This window comes from Lethenteron reissneri, chromosome 27 (genome assembly GCF_015708825.2).
Source record: "Lethenteron reissneri isolate LAM-NWPU_2019-01 chromosome 27, ASM1570882v1, whole genome shotgun sequence".
Taxonomy (NCBI): domain Eukaryota; kingdom Metazoa; phylum Chordata; class Hyperoartia; order Petromyzontiformes; family Petromyzontidae; genus Lethenteron; species Lethenteron reissneri.
Window position 1 is genome coordinate 5,090,191 of NC_083805.1, and position 22,750 is coordinate 5,112,940.

The 22,750-nt window shown below is 45.2% G+C and overlaps 1 protein-coding gene across 1 annotated transcript in view; it reads right to left on the bottom strand.

The window, feature by feature from the left end:
- Positions 1-1,932: 1,932 nt before the first annotated feature.
- Positions 1,933-22,750, bottom strand: part of LOC133348266 (uncharacterized) — a 67,803-nt gene continuing 46,985 nt past the window's right edge. Inside the window, exons 4-7 of the mRNA XM_061560986.1 lie at positions 13,386-13,837; positions 12,303-12,463; positions 11,025-11,167; positions 1,933-6,975 (exon numbers count right to left, since the gene is read on the bottom strand). Coding sequence (XP_061416970.1) covers positions 5,931-6,975; positions 11,025-11,167; positions 12,303-12,463; positions 13,386-13,837 — 1,801 coding nt within the window. The 3' untranslated portion in view covers positions 1,933-5,930. The remainder of the gene's footprint in view (positions 6,976-11,024; positions 11,168-12,302; positions 12,464-13,385; positions 13,838-22,750) is intronic.

The following is a 22,750-nucleotide window of genomic DNA, read 5'->3' on the forward strand; positions in this document are numbered from 1 at the left end:
GTCGCACACATGGAGTAGATGATTGGCTAAAAATCTTAGTTTTTTAAATTTATAGTTTGTAATAATGTTTTGAAGTTGTAAGGCACACAGATTTTGTTGACTCTCAGAGAGAGGGAGAGAGGGCATGATTCAGAGGTGCAGAAAACCATAGGCAAGCAGTAAGACAGCCAGAGCCAGCGCTAACCTTTATGCAAGGTCTATGGTCCTATATTGCGAGGATTTGGCCAACGGGTGTTTAAATACTCCGTTTGCTACGCAAAACCACGCAGCATATCGCGGTTTTCTGCACATTTCCCACGAAACAGCTGCAAATGCGCACCGAGCAGAGCTAATTGAAACCAATTTCACAGGCAAAACTGAATACTTGGAATACCGAGTTAAAAGTACGACGATGCGAACGCACTCTACTGGTGCTTTAAACCGAATAGCTGGGAGGCACAAGGCTCAGTCGACCGCAGCCTGTGATATCAAATGTGACTTCTTGTACAAGTTCTGCATACGAGATGGGAATCATTATTGAATTCAGTGCTCGCACAACTACACAGCCGACCCAAGGAAAATCCACCCAACGCACAGAAACATAGCTGCGGGGAATAGAGACACAAAATAAAATATACAAAACATTGTTCTCATGAAAATGTCATGCTTGAGCCCACAAGATTGCTGGAACGTAAATTATTCAACATTGCAAAAAAGTACCTATTTGTTTTTTTTCCGTATTTAAATTGAAACATGCAGGCGATGTACACTCAAAAGAAAATACGTTAACTCTTCTCTTCACCCTTGCCTTCTCTTCCCCCACTGCTCATTTATCTCACCTCCTAACCTTCTCCCCCCTTGCTTAGCTCTACGGCTGCTCTCCGGATTAAATATCGCGGACCACGGATGACAAAGATCCACGTCGTGCATGTACCCCTCTGGCTCATACTGCCGTGTTCCGTCAGCCCCTTGTTTGTTCTGCTGTTATGTTACCGCAAAGCGATATATTTGTTTTACTCGGGACACAAACCACGAGGATATAAACTCCCATAACACTGTCAGATTTGCCATAGGTTTTGTTGACATGTTGATATTCTATGCCGCGGGGGCATACAATCGCAACAATTCGAAGGGCAACATTAGTAGAAATTTGGCCCAACGAGGACAAAAAAAAAATCGAATATTTATAGCTCATTTCACCCCCGTGGTTGAGCAATCTTGCACAGTCGCGTGCAGGTGGAATGACATCGTGAACAACAGCGCCACGCCTTTCCATGTTGTGCAAGGATCGGTTCACAGAGGATTTGCTGAACATGGCGAATCACAAGGGCGCCTCTGATGACGTCGTCGAGCGTGGCGCTTGAACTCGCAGATCGGTTTGTGAAGTGGCAGCTGCCATCTTCTTGGTTCTTTCGGTAAAGTCACGTAGAAGGAAAATAATAAAATAATAAAAATAAAACATAATAAAATAATTCCCACGACGTTTCGGCTACAATGCAAGCAGCCGTCCTCAGGTGAAGAATGAAACACCACCAAGCTTGGAGCGTATATTTAAGCTGGGTTGGAGGGGGAAGAAGAGCGCCTTGACAAAATAATTTGCATATCAAGAGGGATTTAGCATATTTATGGGAAATGCGTAGGAGGTGAGCGGGTGGTTTCAAAGTCATATTATGCCCATGCATTATGCAGGATTAGCAGCATCAAAGGGAGGGGGTAGGGGGTAGCATTAACAGCTGCCAATCAGCGTTGGGGTAGCACACAGTGGGTGGAGCCATCTTATTTGACAGGTACTAGTCTATTTTACCGAGTTGTTGACATCCGCAGCGTTTAACAGTCCTGCTATTTTTTTGGGTTTGGAAGCCAACACCGGCCGTAATTCTTGCGGAGGTGCTTAACAGGTACCTTCCCATTCTAGCCCCGCGCATCTCCCGCCCGCCCCCCCTCCCAGTCCCTGACTGCCACATTTAGATAAGCTCCTCCCCCCTCCCCTGAACGAGTATATAAGATCTTGTCACTTGGATTTCCCTTCACTTGATACAGTAAATTTGGCTGTGACGGTCCCACCTGAATACGGAGACTTGTGTTGCCTCCGAAACGTCGTGATTTAATTTAGTTATTTTCATTTTATATTTTTTTATTTTATATATTTATTATTATTTTTACCTACGTGACTTTACCGAAAAAACCTAAGAGTATGGAGCCAACTGCTTTGAATAAAAAACGAGGCTTATTGGGTGGCAGTAATGAAGATACAAAGTCTTAATTCAGGGACGTAAGGAAAAAGACAATTGCGACGATGTAAATAGTGTCAATCTCTGATTTAATTGACAGTTTGTTGACGAAGTGAAATTTGCTCAAACATAAGAGATGTTGATGTAATTTAGATTTGCACCTATTAAGGTTAATAGTTTGGACCTAATTTAGACATTAAATAGTCCCAAACTATGACACAAAGAAAAATATGTGCTATGTAGCCTTATATCCTTTTGGTGTGAGTGAAGTTAGCGAGCTCATATTTAGCTGTGGCGGCGAATTACACTCAGGTGACCGGTTTTGAAGTGCAGAGCGCCAGCCCCACACGATGCTACCGCTCGCAAACTATGAACACACTCGTACAAAGCGTTCACCTAATGATAATACGCTTACCCCACCACGGCGTGAACAGGTTATTACTTAACAAAAGATGCGTGACGTTCGGACGAAAGGAGGCCAACAAAAATCCTGTGTGAACCAACCTAACGGTCTAAAAATAGTCATCGAACAACATCGGCGACAGAATCTGCCACCGCGATATGAAATCTCCTAAAAAAATCACTGCTAACGTCACCGCAAAACTTCCCTCCCAGGCGCAAAGGCAGGTGTAGAAAAAAAAAGAAATACATTCAATACACCGGCAGATCACACGATTGTGTGCACCGACCTTGAGCAGTTCAAACCGAAGCGAACAATAAAATTAAAAACCAGAAACCCATATCCAGTCAAAATGGGACGTGTGCGTACGGCTGAACGAGCACAGGCGATATAAAAACACACACACACACAGTAACATCTGCCACTACAGTGTAACTCAAGAAAAAAAAACCTCAGGCATTTCAAAGAACTTTGCATCCATGAACGTTGCCACACATTCTTCGTGGTCACCGTGGTTTCTAGTGCCAAATGGGATGAGCCACAAGACGTTGTGTTGCATTGCCGTCAGTTCTCCACAGAAAAATCGTACCAAAAATAAAAACACCCGTGTAAAATCATCCGCTACGATAACTCATTGGGCCGACATTGAAAGAAGAAAACAAACGCAAGGCATTTCTTACTGTTGTCAAACGACATCAAGATTCATCCCATTAGATTTGCCGGAGATGGACATCACATGATATTTAGTGCTCGGATCGCATTGGCTGTTAGCTATCGGACAACACTAAATTAATTAATCAGGCAAATCCAAGTCCAACGGAGTACAAATGATGGTTTAGCTGATGTCTTGTGGACTGAGAGTCCAGTGTGCTCACCACTGCTTCCACCCGCACCTCCAATTAGCACGGTTGGCTATGTACCGTGCGAAAGAAGTTCAACATACATATGCATACGTGCGTGTGTGTGTATAGAGAGGGGTTTGCCAGTTCAATCTCCCGGTACAGCAGTTGAAACAAAGGGCCCAGGTTTATGAAATAAAAACCCTCCTCTGTCCACCCAGCAGTATAAACGAGTACAGTAGAACCCCTCTTAGCGACCACCCCTGTCAACGACTAATCGCTTAACGACGGGTCTCCATTGTGCCCAATGTGTAGTGTATAGTAGTGTAGTGTATAGTAGTGTATTGTATAGTAGTGTAGTGTATAGTAGTGTGTTGTGTATAGTAGTGTAGTGTATAGTAGTGTATAGTCGTGTAGTGTATAGTGTAGTGTATAGTAGTGTAGTGTATAGTGTATAGTAGTGTAGTGTGTAGTAGTGTATAGTAGTGTAGTGTATAGTAGTGTAGTGTATAGTGTAGTGTATAGTGTAGTGTATAGTAGTGTAGGGTGTTGTATATAGTAGTGTAGTGTATAGTGTAGTGTATAGTAGTGTAGTGTATCGTGTAGTGTATAGTGTAGTGTATAGTAGTGTAGTGTATAGTAGTGTAGTGTATAGTAGTGTATTGTATAGTAGTGTAGTGTATAGTAGTGTGTTGTGTATAGTAGTGTAGTGTATAATAGTGTATAGTCGTGTAGTGTATAGTGTAGTGTATAGTAGTGTAGTGTATAGTAGTGTATAGTAGTGTAGTGTATAGTAGTGTAGTGTATAGTAGTGTAGTGTATAGTAGTGTTGTGTAAATTTGTGTATATAGTGCAGTCTATAGAAGTGTAGTGTATAGTAGTGTATTGTAGTGAATAGTAGTGTAGTGTATAGTAATGTAGTGTATAGTGTAGTGTATAGTGTATAGTAGTGTAGTGTATAGTAGTAGTGTATAGTTTAGTGTATAGTAGTGTATATTGTAGTGTATAGTGTAGTGTATAGTGTAGTGTATAGTAGTGTAGTGCCTCCATAGAGCCCACTGTGTTCGCTTACCGATCATTCCCCTGTTAACGATGGGCTATTGGCGGTACAGAAAATATTAATTGATTGATTAACCATGTTTCCTTTTAACATGATGTGTGTATGTCTTTCGTATCTTTATGTATTCATATCCATTGTTTAAGTATTATAAAGTACTTTTTTGGTAAAAAGAGGTAACTTTCGATGCTATCGAAACTAATTAAGCCTGTGACATATATTTCCTATACTCGCTTAACGACCTAATCATTTAACGGCCGGTTTCATCGAACCAATTACCGCCGTTAAAAGGGGTTCTACTGCCCACCAGTTAGTCGATCTGAAGATCGGTTGCAATGGGGTTAAAGTGTGGGGGTGCTCCCACTTCTTCCAAGACATGTGGCAAGCGTGGAAGAGTCGGCCACAAAAAACACCCCCGAGAAGGGCTCTGTAGCACTGTCTAGTGGAGGCCCTTTCACCTGCAGGAGCGTGAGCAAGTAATTGCAGAGCTGCACCTTAGCTTTACTTATATGTGCGTGGAAAAGATGTCAAAACGTGGCCTGGTAAGTTCGGCGACACATCCTATGAGAATAACAGCCAGTCTTGATTTCTTGCATGGTTAAGAGGACATCACAAACCTCAAATCTGTCTTTCCGAATGCAAGAACGCATTGCCAATCGGGTGCAGAGTTGGCCATCAGCCTATTCTAGCTTGCGTACATTTTAATGTGCAGTCTTTTATTTATACTAGCGGTAACTCATCTCAACGAACAAACCTGTGTGCATGTCCCACCATTTTGCGTGGCGTCTTGAGATGAGGTTGCGTTAAGATATTGAATCCCGTAGTATAAAATAACACGCGTAAAATGTCCACCACTCGATAAGGGCCTCCTCCTGACGCAGCGTTAGTCGTGGGGGTTGTTTGACTATATTTCACCACTCTGGTCAGTGCTGGGTTAGTGAAAAGGGACGAGGGGAGGTGGGAGAGCATTGATTAAAGACCAGTCCAAATATCACTCGCCACTGATGTGAGCCGTGGCCGGGAACCAAATTTGATTAGTTCGATTCATAGCGCAGTAGTAGTGCACCACCGCTCAAATTTAAAATACCTATCCCATACAGCAGCTTTCTAGGATTTATATACCACCTGGAAAAATAATTAAAATCAGACTAAAGACCAGTTATTTTACAAATCTACCACATTGTAATCACAAACGTGTAATTTATGTTGGAGATCGCATCCTTCCTTAGTTAGTGTTGGCACCCAGGCATTTCACATTCACAGTGACCAAACCAACAAAATATCTCAATAAAAAGAGAGTCAAGTATGAAAGTTTTTTCTTAAGAATATATACTATTTTTTTTCATCAAGTCTTCCACCAACGTTCCCACAACGGGAAAGCTGACGAGAAGAAAAATAAAGTGTCGTTACGCGCGGAGCGTTCTCTACGTCTTGGGCCTTTTTTTCGTGGGACGTTTGGCAGATTTGGACGCCTGCTTAGGCACCACGTGGGGCCCGCCCTGCGCGCACAGCATGGCCAGCATGGCGTGCACGCGGGGAAGCAGCTGCTCCCTGTAGAGCAGCGTCGCCCGGTCCTCCGTCACGTTCTCTGTCCCCGGCTGGAACAGCGCCGCCCCAACGGACTTGTAGTGGTGGAGCAGGGCCGCCTGCTCGGGCACGTTGAGCACGAGCGCGCCCTGCAGCAGCGTGTCGGCGCGGTGGACGCCCTGGTGCACCACCGAGCGCGAGTCCACCAGCACCTTGGTCGCCCTGCCATCCGTGACGAGCCTGAGCGTGCGCAAGTAGTCCACGTCAGCCTCGCTCTCGTGCACGCAGGCGCGCGCGGGCAGCTTGCGGTAGATGGCGTGTGGCTCCAGTGGGAAGATGCCGTTCATGAACGTGAAAACGGAGAAGCGCTGCTCGCCGTTGCTCTCGCCACCCACCGGAGACAGGGCGCTCACCATCTCGCTCCAGTTGGCGAAGGCGTGCGGCACCACGACTTCGTCGATGTCGTTCATGAAGACCCAGCGGGCGCGATGCGCCGAGCGGTACAGACAGTCGGTCATGCAGCCGATCTGCCCGTAGTAGTGGACGTCGCCGGGGTTCCGGTCCAAGCGCCATCCCGTGGACACGTTGAGATGCTCGCTCACCGGCCAGGGCAACACATTAGCCAGTCCCGCCTTGGCGTACAGGTGCAGTGCCGCGTCCACGTTCGGGCCCAGGCTGTAGTTGTAAACGGTGACCAGGCTCGCGCCCAGAAGGCGATAGAACTCGACGCTCTGAAGCAGGTGAAGGAGCCGGTCGTAGCGGCCAAAGAGCATGGGCAGGCACACGGCAAATTCTACCTTGGGGCCCGTCGGACGGTGCACGAGTAGCGAGGTACGGCCTTCGCTCTCTGCCGGTGGATCCAGCTTGCACAGGGCAACCGACACGCGGTCGGGCGGCGACTGCCACGGGGGAATGAGACACAGCAGGCTGTGAACCGCGTACCTGAAACGACAATCATATCGCACAGCTACAATGCGCAGTTGTCGCAGAGCGCGCCTCAAGCACCGATGAAGTGAAGATCATGTCGCATCGCTGGATCTATATATTTACCCCCCTAAGCTACTTTTGCTACTTTCTTTGCAGGAAGTCTGTTGATGCTCACAATGAGGTGGATGTTTTTTTTTTATACTTCAAAGTCACATCGTGTAGACCGGGTCGTGAACGTCGCTGCGCGCTGGTTGGCACACTGCGCTAACAGAACCAGTTCGAATCCTGGCCATGGCAAACACTGACCAGCATGGGGAAGCATGGTCAAACAACCTCGACAAAACTGACACAGCTCTGGGGAGGCCTTTATAAAGCAGTGGACTGACAAGGGGCTATAAGTGATCATTTTATCCTTCTCGTTGCCCAGACGACGGTGGATAACAGGGTTTTTTCTTGCGCTTTCAACTTTTGCAACAATGTAACTTCATTATACAAGGGCCAACTGAATTAGCATTTTCCACTTCTGGTTTTCACCATCTGACTCGGCCGTTACCACACGTCATGCACGTCTGGGTGACTGGCGTTAACATGCCAAGCGAGGAAGCCGGCCAAACACACACACACACAGCATCGGCCAACTGCTTACCACACACCACTACTTTTTGGAAACGTTATTTGGTCACTTTCCTTGAAACGTTGGCTGCACGTCCGTTTATTTTCTTAGCGCAGCATGAACGGCTCATGCGTTCAAACGCAGGTGTGGTACTGCGGACGAAGGAGGACGGAGGGGGGAATGTTTGCACGCAGCGCGTAAACGTCTGAGTGTTCTTCTTTCATACATGTGACACTACGCAGGGTGGCCCAAAAGTCAGGACACATAGGGTTATTTGATTTATTTTCACACCGGCATGAACACTATTTAATTGTTTATTATGCTATTTTATCTGTTATCATTGTTCATATTTATGTTTTATTCTTCCTGTGGGGGGGTCGCCTCAAATCTGTCGCTTCCAAAAACTCGACCAAGAACCCTGAACGAGTTGACAAGAAACGTAATTGATGAATGTTCATAGATTACTCCTAAAATATTAAAACAAGTCCCAATAATTTTTTTTTTATTAATGCATGCATTCATGTTAATGGGAGTAAGTTTTAACATTTGATAAAATAAATATAATAACCCTATGTTCTGATTTTCGGGCCGCTGTCTCTTTGAGGATACAGAAGATGGCGGATTCATTCTTTTAAGATTATTCCCAGGAAATTCGGGCACACTGGCTGGTGAATGTTAGTGTGACTCACATCTTCTGTGTTGTAATGTTGGACTTTGGCTCTCAAAGACTGTTCTGAAAGATGGGGTTGCAAGCACCAACGTTGGCCAATGAAATATAAATCAATTGTACCGTACATTCCTCTGGTCAAATGTGAACTAATGCTCTGGATATGGCAGTATGTTGCTTAAGATGCATACATGTACAGCAGTGTTTTTTTCTGGAAAACTTTGATGTTTTTCCAGGATTTTTCTGTTGCGTGTAGTCACTTTAAGATGTTTCTTGTTCATGTTTTTGTTTTCTTGCGGTTGCACCCGAGGCAAGAGCCACATGGCTCACAGGGTTATACCTAATACATGAAACTAAAAACTAAAACTGAAAGAGGGAAATATCTCAATCTGAATATCCATCAGCTCTGTGATTGGATGCGATTTTTTGACATCGCATGGTTGTAGAACATCCACCAGCCGTCCCACTGGATGAAGTGATGTCACATCAGTGTAACCACTGTCAACAGCGATATCCAAAACGCCCAAATGCTGAAAACAAATAATGAAGGCTGGCTTGTCTTTATCACGGTCAAAACATGCACCTTTAATTTAGTTCTAACCTCAACAGTTTTGATTTGGGCTGATGATAAGCAGACTTGGAAGTTTGCTTAAGAGGCAGTGAAGCAATGGGATTATGGGAGAAGATTAGTTACGACATCACGATAATGACGACCGCATTGTATTCGTTTGTCAGGGGGCCAATGTTGGGCAACAGGCAGAGCAGGTTGCGTCAAGGGAGTCACCAAAGCAGATTTCATTGACGTGGTCTATTAATTAAATAAACAGAGGCTCATGTGTACCCCATTGTAGTGTACGTAGCTCTGCACAATTCTATCTTTAGCGCTCGCATTGCATTTCATCGTTTCCATAGATATGCATCAGATGTCCAAACATTCTTGAGGTGTACTTGGCTACTTGGGCTTTCCGATGTTTTATGCAAATACGAATGAATGCACCACTACAAGACGTGTTCTTTAGGTGCCAGGACTATTCACAAAAGGAGCATGTATGTAAATATCTGGTTCTCATAAGTTTATTTAATCAAGAATACCACTATAGATGGCTTTAAGTGTTCATTGTGCTATTTAATGCGCAGTTATTCTGTGATTACACTGTTGGCAAGTGGGTTGCATGCGGTGGATCAACACGTGCGGGTACTATTCTCACTTCTTACAAGTTGTCTGGATCCTGACTGGTTGTGGGTTGGTTTACTTGCATGAATTTGCATGGTTATAACTTACACAGATCTAGATAATTTTAGATTTTTTCACAGTAGGTGTATTATATGGTAGTAGGGCATTTGCAGTTCTTTAGAAACTCCTCCTTTTTTGTTGCCCACATAATACACGAGCTTGATACGTGGTGGTTTGGCTGCTGCAGTTCCTTATGATTAAAATTTCCCTCCCTTTATTACTGCTAATCCTACTTCCTCCATTTAGCACTGCTAACCCTACATAATACACTAGCATAACTTTGAGACCCCCCCCCACCACCTACACATTCCACAAGGAGTGATTAATCCCATATCTGCATTTCCTATCAATATGCTTATTTCCGCTGTTGATATGTAAACTCCTTTGTCAAGGTGCTCTCCTCCGACACAGCTTAAATATACGCTGCCAAGCTTGGCGGTGTTCATTGGGACGCTGTCTTTTCGACAGCTCTGTTTCTTCACCTGAGGACGGCTGCTTGTGTTGTGGCCGAATTTGTATTTTATTATGTTTTATTTTTATTATTTTATCATTTCCCTTCTACGTGACTTTACCGAAAGAACCAAGAGGAAGATCTAGATACTCTTTATTATTGTGTGATCAGCCCACACCTTGCCCTGTCCCACACAAATCTCACTTTGGCTGCTCATGGCATTCCCTGTGAGAGCTTGTCTGGCTCGTCTTACTGTCGCTTTGCCAGTCCTTGTGTTGAGCTTCCCAGGTCTATTTATGGGCCATTCTGGACCGTCAATGTTCTAGCTCACCTGGGACTTACACATAAGTTGCAGAACCCCCATGTTTTGGCCAGGAAATGCACTGGGCTTCACCTTCAACCGCTCGGGGCCTTGTTATTAGGCTACCTACACAATGTGTTATGGGCCACACCCAGCCATTATAGTTCCCCACTGAGCAGGGGATGCCATCAGCATTTGGGTTAGGATATTGCAAGTGTACAGTAGTCGTGCACTGCTGCATAGATGCCTGGTACTTCATACGATTGTTTTCTATCTCTATTCAACTGCACAACTGAGTCAAGTGGTGGCCGTGTTGAACCAGTCTTACGAGGTGTCATGTTGTTTTTCCACGAGCCGTGCTCGGGTTCTGCATGCCAGATTCCGATGTATCGCGAGGCCGCAGTTTTAGAGTGTGGTTCTGGCTCAGCTCGGCAAATGAGCCAGTGGGAAATTGCCCACATCGCGAAAGCCCTACGCTGGTGTGGCTTGGATGTGGGATAGGGGTCTTAGGGTCAACGGAGAAGTGTGCACACTGCTATCAAACCTTAAACATGGCTTGAACCTCGTTGTAAGAAAAGTGGGCAAAAATTGCCTGGCTCTGAGAATTGCCAATGGGCGAGAAAAAGGTTACGGGTGTTTTACAAAGATATTTTTTTGTTAGCGGCAGGATACCAGGTGTTGGCACACAACTCAATGTATTGTTAATTGAATGGTCATAAGCGATGTAATTAATGTATGAAAAAACATGAATGAATTTCATTGAAGATATCTCTCCGATGTCATTGAACCCTCCCGTACCTGTAGCTATAATGAGCTGGATGCAGTTCCCGCTCATATATGCGGATGGTCGTATTTCTCTTGCCTTGACGCCAGTGAGTGCAGCACAGGTCAGGGTCCTCTTTGCGCGGTGAAACCGTCAGGATCCGCACGAACGCACCCATCTGCAACGCATCCCCAAAAAAACATTGGGGCTTTAAAGTGCCAAAGTATAACGATACATTTACATATTGAAGGTTTTATTGTTGAAAAATTTGACAACTCAAGTCTGTTTTTGTTTTCTTACAAACCTATCGTGGTTTCTTTCGTATACGTTTACAAGAATTTTTTTAGCGTTTTGTATTATCTCCCCAAACCTGACCACATAATTAATTTGATCAATTCACTTCATCCATTTTAGCCACCTGCTCTGAACAGAACCATACTTTCTGGACAATGGAGTTGTTGTGAGTTAACAAGATTTTGCCACCCATGGAGAGTTGCACGGAGATTACTTTAAGCCACAGATAAAATTACACACGCGCAAACATTTACACACAATGCCTTACGTGGTCTAACCTGACCAAAGATGAACTCAATAGGAATAAAACAGACAATGAAACCCGCGAATTTGTGCCATGGGCCAATATTTTCAATGGACAAACGAAACGAATATACAATTCTGCCAAGCCCACTGCGCCAGAATTGTTCAATACAATAACCAATGGCCAATTTTGTTCCCCAAACCAATGGCCAGGGTAGACGGATGAAGGTCAGTCATAAAGTACCAAACAATGCCGCTTGAGGAGACGTCGTGTCACGAGGATAGTTGGTGCAGGGGAAACAAAATGAGTCCAAGTAAAAACACAAACGGGTGCAAATTATGGAATTCTGCATCATTAAACGCGTCTCGCATTCTGTCGGGAACATCGCTCACCCGGGCCACCAACAGGGCCACCAAAGTCACGAGACCCCACGTGTAGGCAACTCATGAAACGTTGTTGAACTCAAATGAATGGCCCAATTATATCCCCCTCCCTACGCCTGCGGCGCGAAATGGCGCATTGCACTGCTCCGTCAAACGCGCGGTGACGCTGCTGGCGGCGGCGCGAGAGGCGACGCGATTTGGCCGCGCCGAAATGCCGCCCCACGCGTGATGAATTTGCATGCCTCGGGTTATTCGCGCCGAAAAAGCAAAATGCTCCCCTTTGTTGCACTTACGGCTGCGGTTACGTACGGAGCAGCGATGCCTCACAAAGCCCAAGCACGCCCCCCGTCCCCCCCCCCGCTGTGAAAACGCTGCAATCTTGAGCCACCCACCTTGAAGCGATCATCGAGATGAGCGGAGAGCAGGTAGGTGTTGGTGCCGGGGACAAGGTGCCACCAACCCCCCAGGTCCTCGGCATGTGGTTTGTTGTTCAGTCCTTCTCGCGCCTCCCCGGTGTCATTCATATCGATCTTGTGGCCTTGACCTCTCTGAGCTTAAGGGGGGGACACGGAGCGTGGCAACAATACATCTACCCATCTGGCACATTCCAGAAACGACTTGCTCGTCTTTGCTACGATTATTGTTGTAATTGCTCTCCGATGTGTTTCGGGGATTGACCGCATCTTGTTCGGCACTATGCGCGACGTGTTGCTACGATGTGCTGGGAGCTCCGTTGCGATTCGGTTCCTGGAAAAGCTCACCAGCACGTGGAGCGGAACATCGGACATAGCGCCAGACAACGCGCGGTACAACCCGGAAATGCATCGGGGAGTAGCATAGTCGTTGTAATTGGTTAGATTCACGTTTAAGTTGCTTTAAATACAGTGTCGTGCAATTGAAGGGCACAGACGTGACAGTTTAATTGCGGCGTAAACGAGAGTTATATATAGTCGGGACAAAAAAAACGAATCCTTTTAAACATTCCAGTTTCCACCGTGTCGACTTTACTTAATCCTGCTGCTGCTGCTGCTCAAGACACGTCAACTATTTTAAACACATCTCAAAATAATGCCCCGCCTCACTGTAAACCAGGCTGGGGGATGGCGCGGGGGGGGGGGGGGCTGGAGGGGTGGGGGTGTCTGTAAGGGGGGACTGGAGGGGGTGGCTGGGGGGGTGTCTGGGGGGGTGGCTAGGGGGGGTGTCTGGGGGGGTGGCTGGGGGGGTGTCTGGGAGCGTGGCTAGGGGGGGTGTCTGGGGGGGTGGCTAGGGGGGTGGCTGGGGGGGCTAGGGGGGGGGCTGGAGGGGGGGACTGGAGGGGGGTAGTGTCTGGGGGGGGGTGGCTGGAGGGGGGGGGTCGCTGGGGGGAAGGTGTCTGGAGGGTGGGGCTGGAGGGGGGGCTGGAGGGGGGGGTCATGGAGGGGGGGGGCATGGAGGGCGGGTGGCTGTAGGGGGGGGCTCGAGTGGGGGGGACTCACTGTGACTGTCCCCAGTCGGAGCCGAATGTTTGTTGACTCCGTGGGTTCCGTTCAGACGCGTCTCATCCAGACGCACAGCACCTGGGAGCGCGGCCTGCGGTTTTCCAGCGGCCGCGTTTTTGGCGGCGAATTTCTGAGCATCTCTTTGTCCGGGGGCTGCGTGACCGATGGCAGTCGGCCACTGGAGTGCCTCCTCCTCCTCCTCCATGCCGCGCGGGCGTTTGGTGCCCGCGCGGTCGACGGGCAGAAGGCTCTGAGCGCCCTGGCCGGCCGCCGCTTGGCTCGGTCGCGTTTGGCCGGCGACGGTCTGACGCAGCCGCTGCAGGAGCGATTGCCGAGACGGTGACTGGCGGCTTTGGAGGGTCACTTGGTGGGAGGCCTGGAGCAGCAGCAGAGCGGACACGAGCGAGAAGACGACGCACGAGTGGCAGGCCAGGCGTCGGAAGCACTTCCTGTTGAGCAGAGCACGGAGTGTTTGACGCAGGCAGCAACGAACTCTTCTCGTAGAGGACGACGTGCAATGGAGCGGTGTTATTTAATATTCTTAGGTTTTTTCGGTAACAGCACGATAGCTGTATCACTTGATACAGCTATGGTGCTGTGACTGTTCCACCTGAAGACGGAAGCTTGTGTTGACTCCGAAACGTCGTGATTTTATTAAATTTTTATTTAACTTTTATTAATTTAATTTTTTACCTACGTGACTTTACCGTAAAAACCTAAGAATATGAATCCTTGCAGTCACGAAAGCTTCAAATCTAGAATTAAGGTGTTATTTAATTTGCGCTGGGATGCTGGCGCGGTGTAGTGGACTTGAAATCCGGAGGGTCGCCGGGTTTGATTCGATCTCCCGAGGCGGCAGTTGGGGCAACTTTATTAAATCCCCCCCCCCTACCACCACTGCATCTGTCCACTCAGCAGTAGAAACCAGTCGATCAGCAGGTCGCGTGTAGTGGAGGAATGTTTGGATATTCCCACGAACTTCCAAGGCATTTGGCTGGCGTGCAAGCGTAGACCAAAATATCCAGAGAGTGGCTCTCTACAGCTCTCTTTAGTGGAGGCACTTCTGCCAGCAGTATTGTGAGCACGTCATCGCCGGGCTGTACATTTACCTTTTTAATATATGTTCTATGCATGTTGGTACAATGGTGAATAAACACTTTTCTTTTTACTTTATTGCAAGATCGCAGAATCTTTACTTAAAGCTTTCGTGACTGCAGGAATTCATATTCTTTGGGGTTTTCGGTAAAGTCACATAGATAGGTTCAAAGAAAATAACAGAATATAACAAAAAACTTTTAATTTTGTAATTTTCAAAAGAATACGATCGCAGAGCTCGGCGTTTTGCCTTTTACGGTTGTTAACCATTCCAACGCAAATACATAAAATAGTGAAAATGTCTATTTTACTTTGCTAACTTCTGATTGTTATTTTACAATGTAAGTTAGTAATATTCCCATACAACAACGGAAACAACAAACATGTTCCACGTCATTTGTAAAAATACCGTAGAGCATTTAAATTCAACAGTGTCATTTAAACTGCCCGCAGAGATGCATTGTCCATTTTGTGGAGGGGGTAAATGAAACAATTGATTTAAAATGTGACTTTTTCCATATTCGGTATCCCCCCCCCCCCCCCATTCACATCCTTCTTGTTCCTCAAGATATCCACATTTCCTTTCCTCTCCTCTCAGCCTTCTCCACTATAACACATTCCCTTTAGCCTTGCAGATTTAAAAACACACAAATGGCTTCCTTGATTCATTGTTTGGCCCCTTTGGGCACGAATGGGTATAGCTTCTCAGTCAAGTTAATATTTTGGTTTATATCCCTAAAAATACTGTATAGATGTCTTGGATGCGACAATTTTAATAGCTGGCCCCGAGGACACGCTTGCATGTTTTGATCACGAGGAAGATCAATGGCAATGCCATCCAACCAAATTTGTTCAGCATGAACCAAGTGGCAACTCCATAATCTTGATTTCACAATACAGTATTAAACAACAAAGATCGTGTTGCAGGCATAGGGGTGAATGTTTAATTACACGTATAGAAGTCGTCGCCATGAACAGCACAGTGTGCAAGTTGCAATAAAGACGTATTTCAAGGCATACGTTACATTTGCACTCGGTTGTATTTGGAGTCTCAAAGTCAGTACGTTGCCCATTATCATGGATATATTTCGAATTATTTGTTCTCATAGAGCCCCATCCCTTACGCGCGGGTGTTTGGGAGTGCTTTAAACGCGATAAGCCTAAGTGACAGCTTTCCCGGTGCGGCACAAATTTGACTTGGCGCCTGATGAAGTCGTTTCCACGTCACGTCAGTCATGGGGGCTGTTTGGCCATAATTGACCACACTGGTCAGTGCAGGCTTGTGAAGATGGATGGAGGTCAGAAGAGGGTATGGATATCTCTCGCCACTGACGTAAGACATGACATGGAATCAAACTCAGATCAGCGGCATCTTAGTACTGGCGCTAACCACCGTGCGACGGCACAACCCCTGAACATTGACGCTAATGTCGAAAAATAATCAAAGAATGCTTTTTCTACGAACACTTCTTAAAATAGCCATGAAGAGTTGTCTGTACCACATGCAAGTCGAGGCCACAATATGAGGATGTACGACTCAGTCAGAGATCCCAAGCTAGGCCGAGAATACGGATGATGGGCAGATGACGCGATCGAACTTAAACACCAAGGGCAATGCGGATTGACACCGGAGCAGCGAGGCTGGCAGAGAGACGTGGAGGGACGAAAACCACAGCAGCCACGGGCCAATGCAGCAGGCACTCTTGCTGCATATAACACAGTGCCTGTGTATGCAAGCTTTGTTTACATTTCTTGGCAAGCAGGCTCAAGCAGGAGAAAGCCTTAACCATATGAGGGAGCCTCAACGCATTGAAACAGTATATCCTGAGAAAGGAACACAAGATAACTGTAAGGCACCGCAGTCTGAACGAGGGTTAACTGCCCTTATAGGGTTTCATTTATCCTTCACGAGACCAGCGTTGCTTGCAGGATTGTTATTTTAAATGACTCACCGTAGCTTTGGCTTTTGGGTTATTACGGTGCAGATGTATAAACCTTCTCCAAAACCAGACGCCACGAAGGATTTTAATGAGAAAAGAATACCTGTTACATTGCCACGGGGCCTCCTCGCGTATATAAGAAATATACATCTTTAATAAAACCCAACAAAATTCTCTAGCGAGTGCCTTGAAAGGCATTAATGCATTTTTTATTATGCCCCCTTTTTTTGTTGTTGCAACTTTCGGTATTGCGACTCGGAGGACGTGTACGTTGCTAAGAAGAGCAAGATGATCAGATCGCCGAAACGGCGAGAGAACGATTAGCCCACAGGCACCTGATTCTGCCACAGCTTATCTGTACAGGAAATATCTTTCCTCCCATCAAAGCACATATAAGCATAACATCTGTTCTGTCTGTCCACGTATACAGTATATAACAATAGGATTCAGTCCATCAGCCTATTGGCTTTTCCAGACCAATATCGCCACGCCGCGTTTGTTTTAATAAAACAAACTCTGGACTGGTTTCAAACATCTGGGTCTCATCAGCATAGTCAGGCTTGTTAAATGAATGCTGCTGGATTAACAGATGTTATTGGCAAGAGCTCTCCATAAAATCTAGCGGACCCCATTCAGCACAAACAAAATCGACGGCATATGCCAACTCATACGTTACGGCGGACCATTATGTGCAAACGCATTCGGCATGCGTAGAGTATTTTCTCTGATCAGCAGTTTTCTATTAAGTTTACGTACCCGTCACCGTCACCGTTATCAATCTGCTGCTGGATGAAGGCCCAAGCCACATCTTACACATCCCATTTCCTTCGTTGTCACTCCGCCACTATTTGTGGCTCATCGATCATCACCCCTTCTCACCAGCCCTTGTCACGGCGACGCGTTCTTCCCCACAAAACCCGTCCAAGTTTCTTTAAAGTTTTAATTATGCCTCTAACCTGTGTGGTAAACATATACGACTGTGACACATTGCGATCTAATGGAATGTTACGCAAACCAGGTAAATGAGTCGGGCTAGAGGAGCCATGCAATTTCAATAAAAAATATATTGCAGAAAGAAACTTCGGTCGTTATTTTATGTTGCCATTCTAAAAACTGTTCCACATGCACAAATAATATAATCAGTTCATTCTGGATCTCCCAACAGCTCTGATAAGAATCATCGCCCGATACATCTTTTTGTGGAATTCAAAAGAGTTTTTCTTCATTTTAATTTCCTGCTCTGAAGCTTTGCCCCAAAGGTCGCCAAACCAGGGGAAACTCAAGGCACCGTTTCTGCACGCGGTGTGGAATTTGGCAGACGCTTATGGAGTGTCATCACAGGGACAGCCTTACAAGAGTAAAGGTTATTCCTTTAATTTATGGCCCATTGTAGCTCTTAAGAGTGCACGGTAAATCTCAACACCACACTCGTGTTACAAACGGTTGAACATTTGGGTCACTTAAGGGTGCTGACATGTGCTATTTTTACATCTTAGGCATAAATGCACAATGTGCATCGCAATTTTATTGTTTAACAAAATGTGTGCTTAACACAAATTCAGGAAGTTGGCCAAAATCGATGAAAACTTGATTTTACAAAGTAGTATAAACCTAATAATTGGTTCGTAAATAACGAAAATAGCAGTCATACCAATAAAACAACATATGCTCGTATTAATCACAAAGATGACTCTATGTAGAGAATACGAAACAGAGCTATAGATCGTGCAACACTGTGTGCATTCAGATCTTTACATTTAATATCGTAAATCTGTGGCTCTGCAGGCCAGCATCAGAAGGTCGGCTTGGCATGCGTTCAAGAGATTTGCAAGAGTCGAAGCTGTACGCCTTGTGAAATAAATAAGCGCGCAACATATTGCGAAACAATAACGAGCTTTGTCAATTTTCAAGGCTGGCTCCGGAGCAGTCATTACACAATCCTTCGGATGGATGACTTCTTGCAATGACATTGCCCAGATGTTTATGTTTTATTTTGTTCCCCCCCCCCCCCAAAAAAAAAACGTGCAGCTCTCTGTTTTAACCGAACCCTCAAATGCAACTTAATACGAACTTGCAGCTGGTTTCTTGAAACACGTATGACTTTGACTCATCAACATATCTTTTTTTTTAAATTAAACAACGCTGAGCTGTTAAGCTATATGACAAAACATTCACGATTGTACCTTCATATTTTCACACCACTAATGAGTCTCGTGTGTTCTGTGTTTAATTACCATATGTTTTAATTGATTGTTATTGTATGAATGGAATTTAACTAAAGTACTTCGGTGTTAAATGTTTTTCATTTGACTATGTTTTGGATTTTTGTCAAACTTTTGAGATCTTTAAGAGGCTTTCCCTGTAACTTTACAAATGGAGACAATTCACACGGAGAAAAAAAAACGATGACATTATCTTTTTGTGAACATGTTTTGTCTTATTACAATAATTTTTTTTTTACAATATGTACATTTATTTAAAGAGAAAAGTCTGGCCAGTAGAGATGAATCAATTAATCGGTGTGTCAATAAACATCGACTCTTATGATCATGATGCATATCCAAATCACGTGTGTAAAACTTGATTTTTCCTCATCTCTATACTAGCCTAATAATGGAAATGAACGTACCAATTTATGATGTATGGATCATGAACATGAAAGAACATACAGATGAAGCTGATACATGCACAGAGCAGCATGGATAAGTAAGGAATGCTTGGAATTGCACCGAGATAGAAAGATGATCACATGGACCAACATAACACACATCATACTGACTACGCGAAATAAGTAGGCTTGGGCAGGGGGCATGACTATAATATAAAATAATAACAGCAACTCAAAGCGCCTTATGTCACATCACTATCATTCAAAGTGAAAGGTGTCCCTGTGCAGGACAGGGTGCTTCAGCACTGGTCTGCAAAGAGGGAATTATTCTGGCAGAAGGGGGCCAATGATCCCTGTTGGTCACGTGAGTGAATTGAAGGGGTGATGGCCCATTGGTGCAGACTGATGACTGCGACAGCCAAAGGAGTAAATACGCCCGAGAAGATGGAGTTGGAGTGTTGACATCGTTCCATTTGCATAATAAGGACGGATTTTTGCATCACGTGACCATGAGAGATGGCAACAGCTTAGGAAGGTTTTTGACCCAGCAGTGAATGGGGAGTGGGTCATGATGATATGTTGTATGTGATAGGTTCGAGCGAACCCTTCAGCATCGAAGGGATGTTCTATGAACCAGTGTTATTCAAAGAGTTGGTGCTTGAATTTAATCGTGGCCATGAACCTTTAAACACCGAGGGCCCAGTGATGGATGTAGAGTTTAACCTTGATCGAAAATAACGTCTGCACAGCAACAAAGCTACATTTGTCTTACAAATTTTGCACGTGCAATTTTTTTTTAACCAGGTGAAATTAAGCCCTGGAAATAAAAGGGTAATGGCGACAATCGTCATAATTCTGGTAAAAAAAAATGAAAACTGCTGAAAACTGATTCCTCAAAATATTTTCCAGGGTTATTTCTGGAGACAATACAATACATGTAATGTACAGCGCAACTCCAATAATCCGCATTGGTAGAGAGGGGTGGGGGGACCATATTGCAGATGCTGTAAATCCACGGCGCACCGCGGCGGTTACTCTCGTGTGTCGCGGATTTCAGGAGAAATTAGCCGTGCGACTTCGTTGACTTCGTGAAAAATGACAGGGGACAAGCGTCACATGACTAGCAGCTCCACTAATCCGCGATAAATTCCCACATTGAGGTTGGAATGTTTTCAAGACCTGAATGGTGCAAATCTGCGAAATGTCTTCTCCCTTAAAAAAAAAATTTATGCTAGAAATTGATTTACAATAAAAAAAAATTAATGCTCAAATCCTTTCCTACTCAACATATCACACGAGCACAGCCCGCCTGTGCTGATGCAAAACAAAACGAAAATGTGCACAGAAAAAATGCATTTCACCTACCTTTCTATCCGCAGCTGCTGACTTGTATCTGCAGCTATGCCATTCAAACAATTGACAGACTTTGTATTGCTATGAAGCCAGCGGCCACTTTGCAATGCAAATCGCTCAAATAAATACATATCATGCTGCTTTGAAGCCAGTGACCTATTTTCACTGCGCAGCACTTACAAATATGATCATGATGCGAGGGCTGGGTTCTTGAAAATCTGTGCTCAAGTAGAATTCGCGAATGTAGATACTGTACTATATACTCTTAGTTCTTTCGGTAAAGTCCTTGTGATGTCTGTCTGCTTGTATGTCTGTCTATAGTTTTCTAGTTAGATTTTTGTTGCTATTCCTTTTTGCCTGATGATGATTGCTTGTGTTGCAATCGAAACGTCGTAATATGCTTTTATTTTAATTTATTATTTTATCTTTAGACGTGACTTAACCGAAAGAACCAAAGAATAATTCCTGCAGTCACGAAAGCTCCATAATTAAGATTGAACCACTTCTACGGGGAAGTTTTAAGCTTATCTTTTTTCTCTCTCTGGCTATTTGTTCTCTCTGCCTGTGTCCTCTCTTTGGAAGTTTCACACTTAAACTCTAACTTAGCAATCTTTGAGATACGTAATCAACCAGGTTATGCGTTAATTGTGTGTTGACCGACTCTCTGTGTTGTATTACATCACATTTCGATATTTTGCGAGGTTATTTAATTTTAGTGTGCCTTTCTCCTAATTTACAAGCTTGCGTGCCGTGCCACGTCGTCATCTTACTTGCGCAGCAGCAGCACTTTGCAGTCCATTCATTGATATGCTAATTTTCTCTGCCCCCTCCCTCTCTCCGTCCCTGCCCCCCTCTTTATATTTAAGGGACCGTCACAGAAACGACCCCTCTCTTTGTGTCGATATGTGTCCTCTCTCTGTGTGTCCTTGTGATGTCTGTCTGCTTGTATGTCTGTCTATAGTTTTCTAGTTAGATTTTTGTTGCTATTCCTTTTTGCCTGATGATGATTGCTTGTGTTGCAATCGAAACGTCGTAATATGCTTTTATTTTAATTTATTATTTTATCTTTAGACGTGACTTAATCCGAAAGAACCAAAGAATAATTCCTGCAGTCACGAAAGCTCCATAATTAACACTGTACTATGTTGAAATGGGAAAAAAGGGGTTAGGCTCCCATATCTGACTGAACATACGGGAGGAAATGAAAGTGTTTCATAACATGAATCCATAAATATACACAAATAACATTCATGTAGCTATTTAAATAGAACAACATAAACAGGTGACAGCGCAGAATAATACAACAAAACGGAGTGAAATAAAAATTGCACCACTAAGTTAACGCGCACTATGCACTTGGAAGTTTGTTTGACCCCTAAACGCAAGACGCCTGAACGTGACAGCGATACACGGCCACCTCGGCGTCCGCATGGCGCCTCCCAGACGAGCGGACGGCCTAGACGCACACGGTAACGCGTGCGCGCGCCGTGCGCGTGGGTGCTTGCGCACACGGAAGGCCACAGTCCACCGCTGCGCGAGTAGCCCCCCTTCCCGCACCTCCACCCCCCACCTCGTTGGCGCGGTGCCCAATCGCGAAAACTGCCGCGAAGCTTGCGCCGATATTGCCAAAATGACCGAATTTCGGGAGAGAAAAATCCACGAAATGAAGAGGTTTTACTGTATTTGCATGCCTTTTTTTTACCAAAGCATGCATTTGGAAGTTTGGAAGGGGTCTGACATAATGTCATGGCCATCAAAGGTGGACGCATGCACATTATGTTCAAAAGCAGTCCTAAGTCTACCAGCATTTTCAAATACGCATTTCGTTTTTACGAAATGACCTCATATGGCTGCTGGTGAGAGGCACGAAGAGTTACATTTCACCAGAGTTAAATTATATCAGAGGTCGCTTGGACAGCTAAAGCTGTTCATCAGCGAGGCAACGTGCACATCTGCAAATAATTTTTTTTTTTTTTTAACCACTACACAGGCTAATGAAGGAAATGACAGGCAAAGCGAGGGTGGACGCAATGCGATCGGGGCACAGCTGGAGTTACAGGACCCTGGGGGGTTGGTGGTGATGTGGGGGGGGGGGGTCTCGCTCTTAACTGAGAAATAAAACCTCAAGCAAGGCAAGCCTCTCCTGTGCGTGGGTCTGGCAGTCTGGAAAATCGGTGTCCCTTTGCACCGGTCGTTAAGCTTCATTAGCTAGAAACCACCATTGCGCATAGATGAGATGAAAGGGGAAAAAAATACTCCCTGAATTTTGACGAAAAAAAAGGGGCTCATAAAACATGCTTAAAAAGAGCACGGTTTTTATACCATGGCAGAGAAACGGGGGGGGGGGGGGGCTTACAGTAATGATG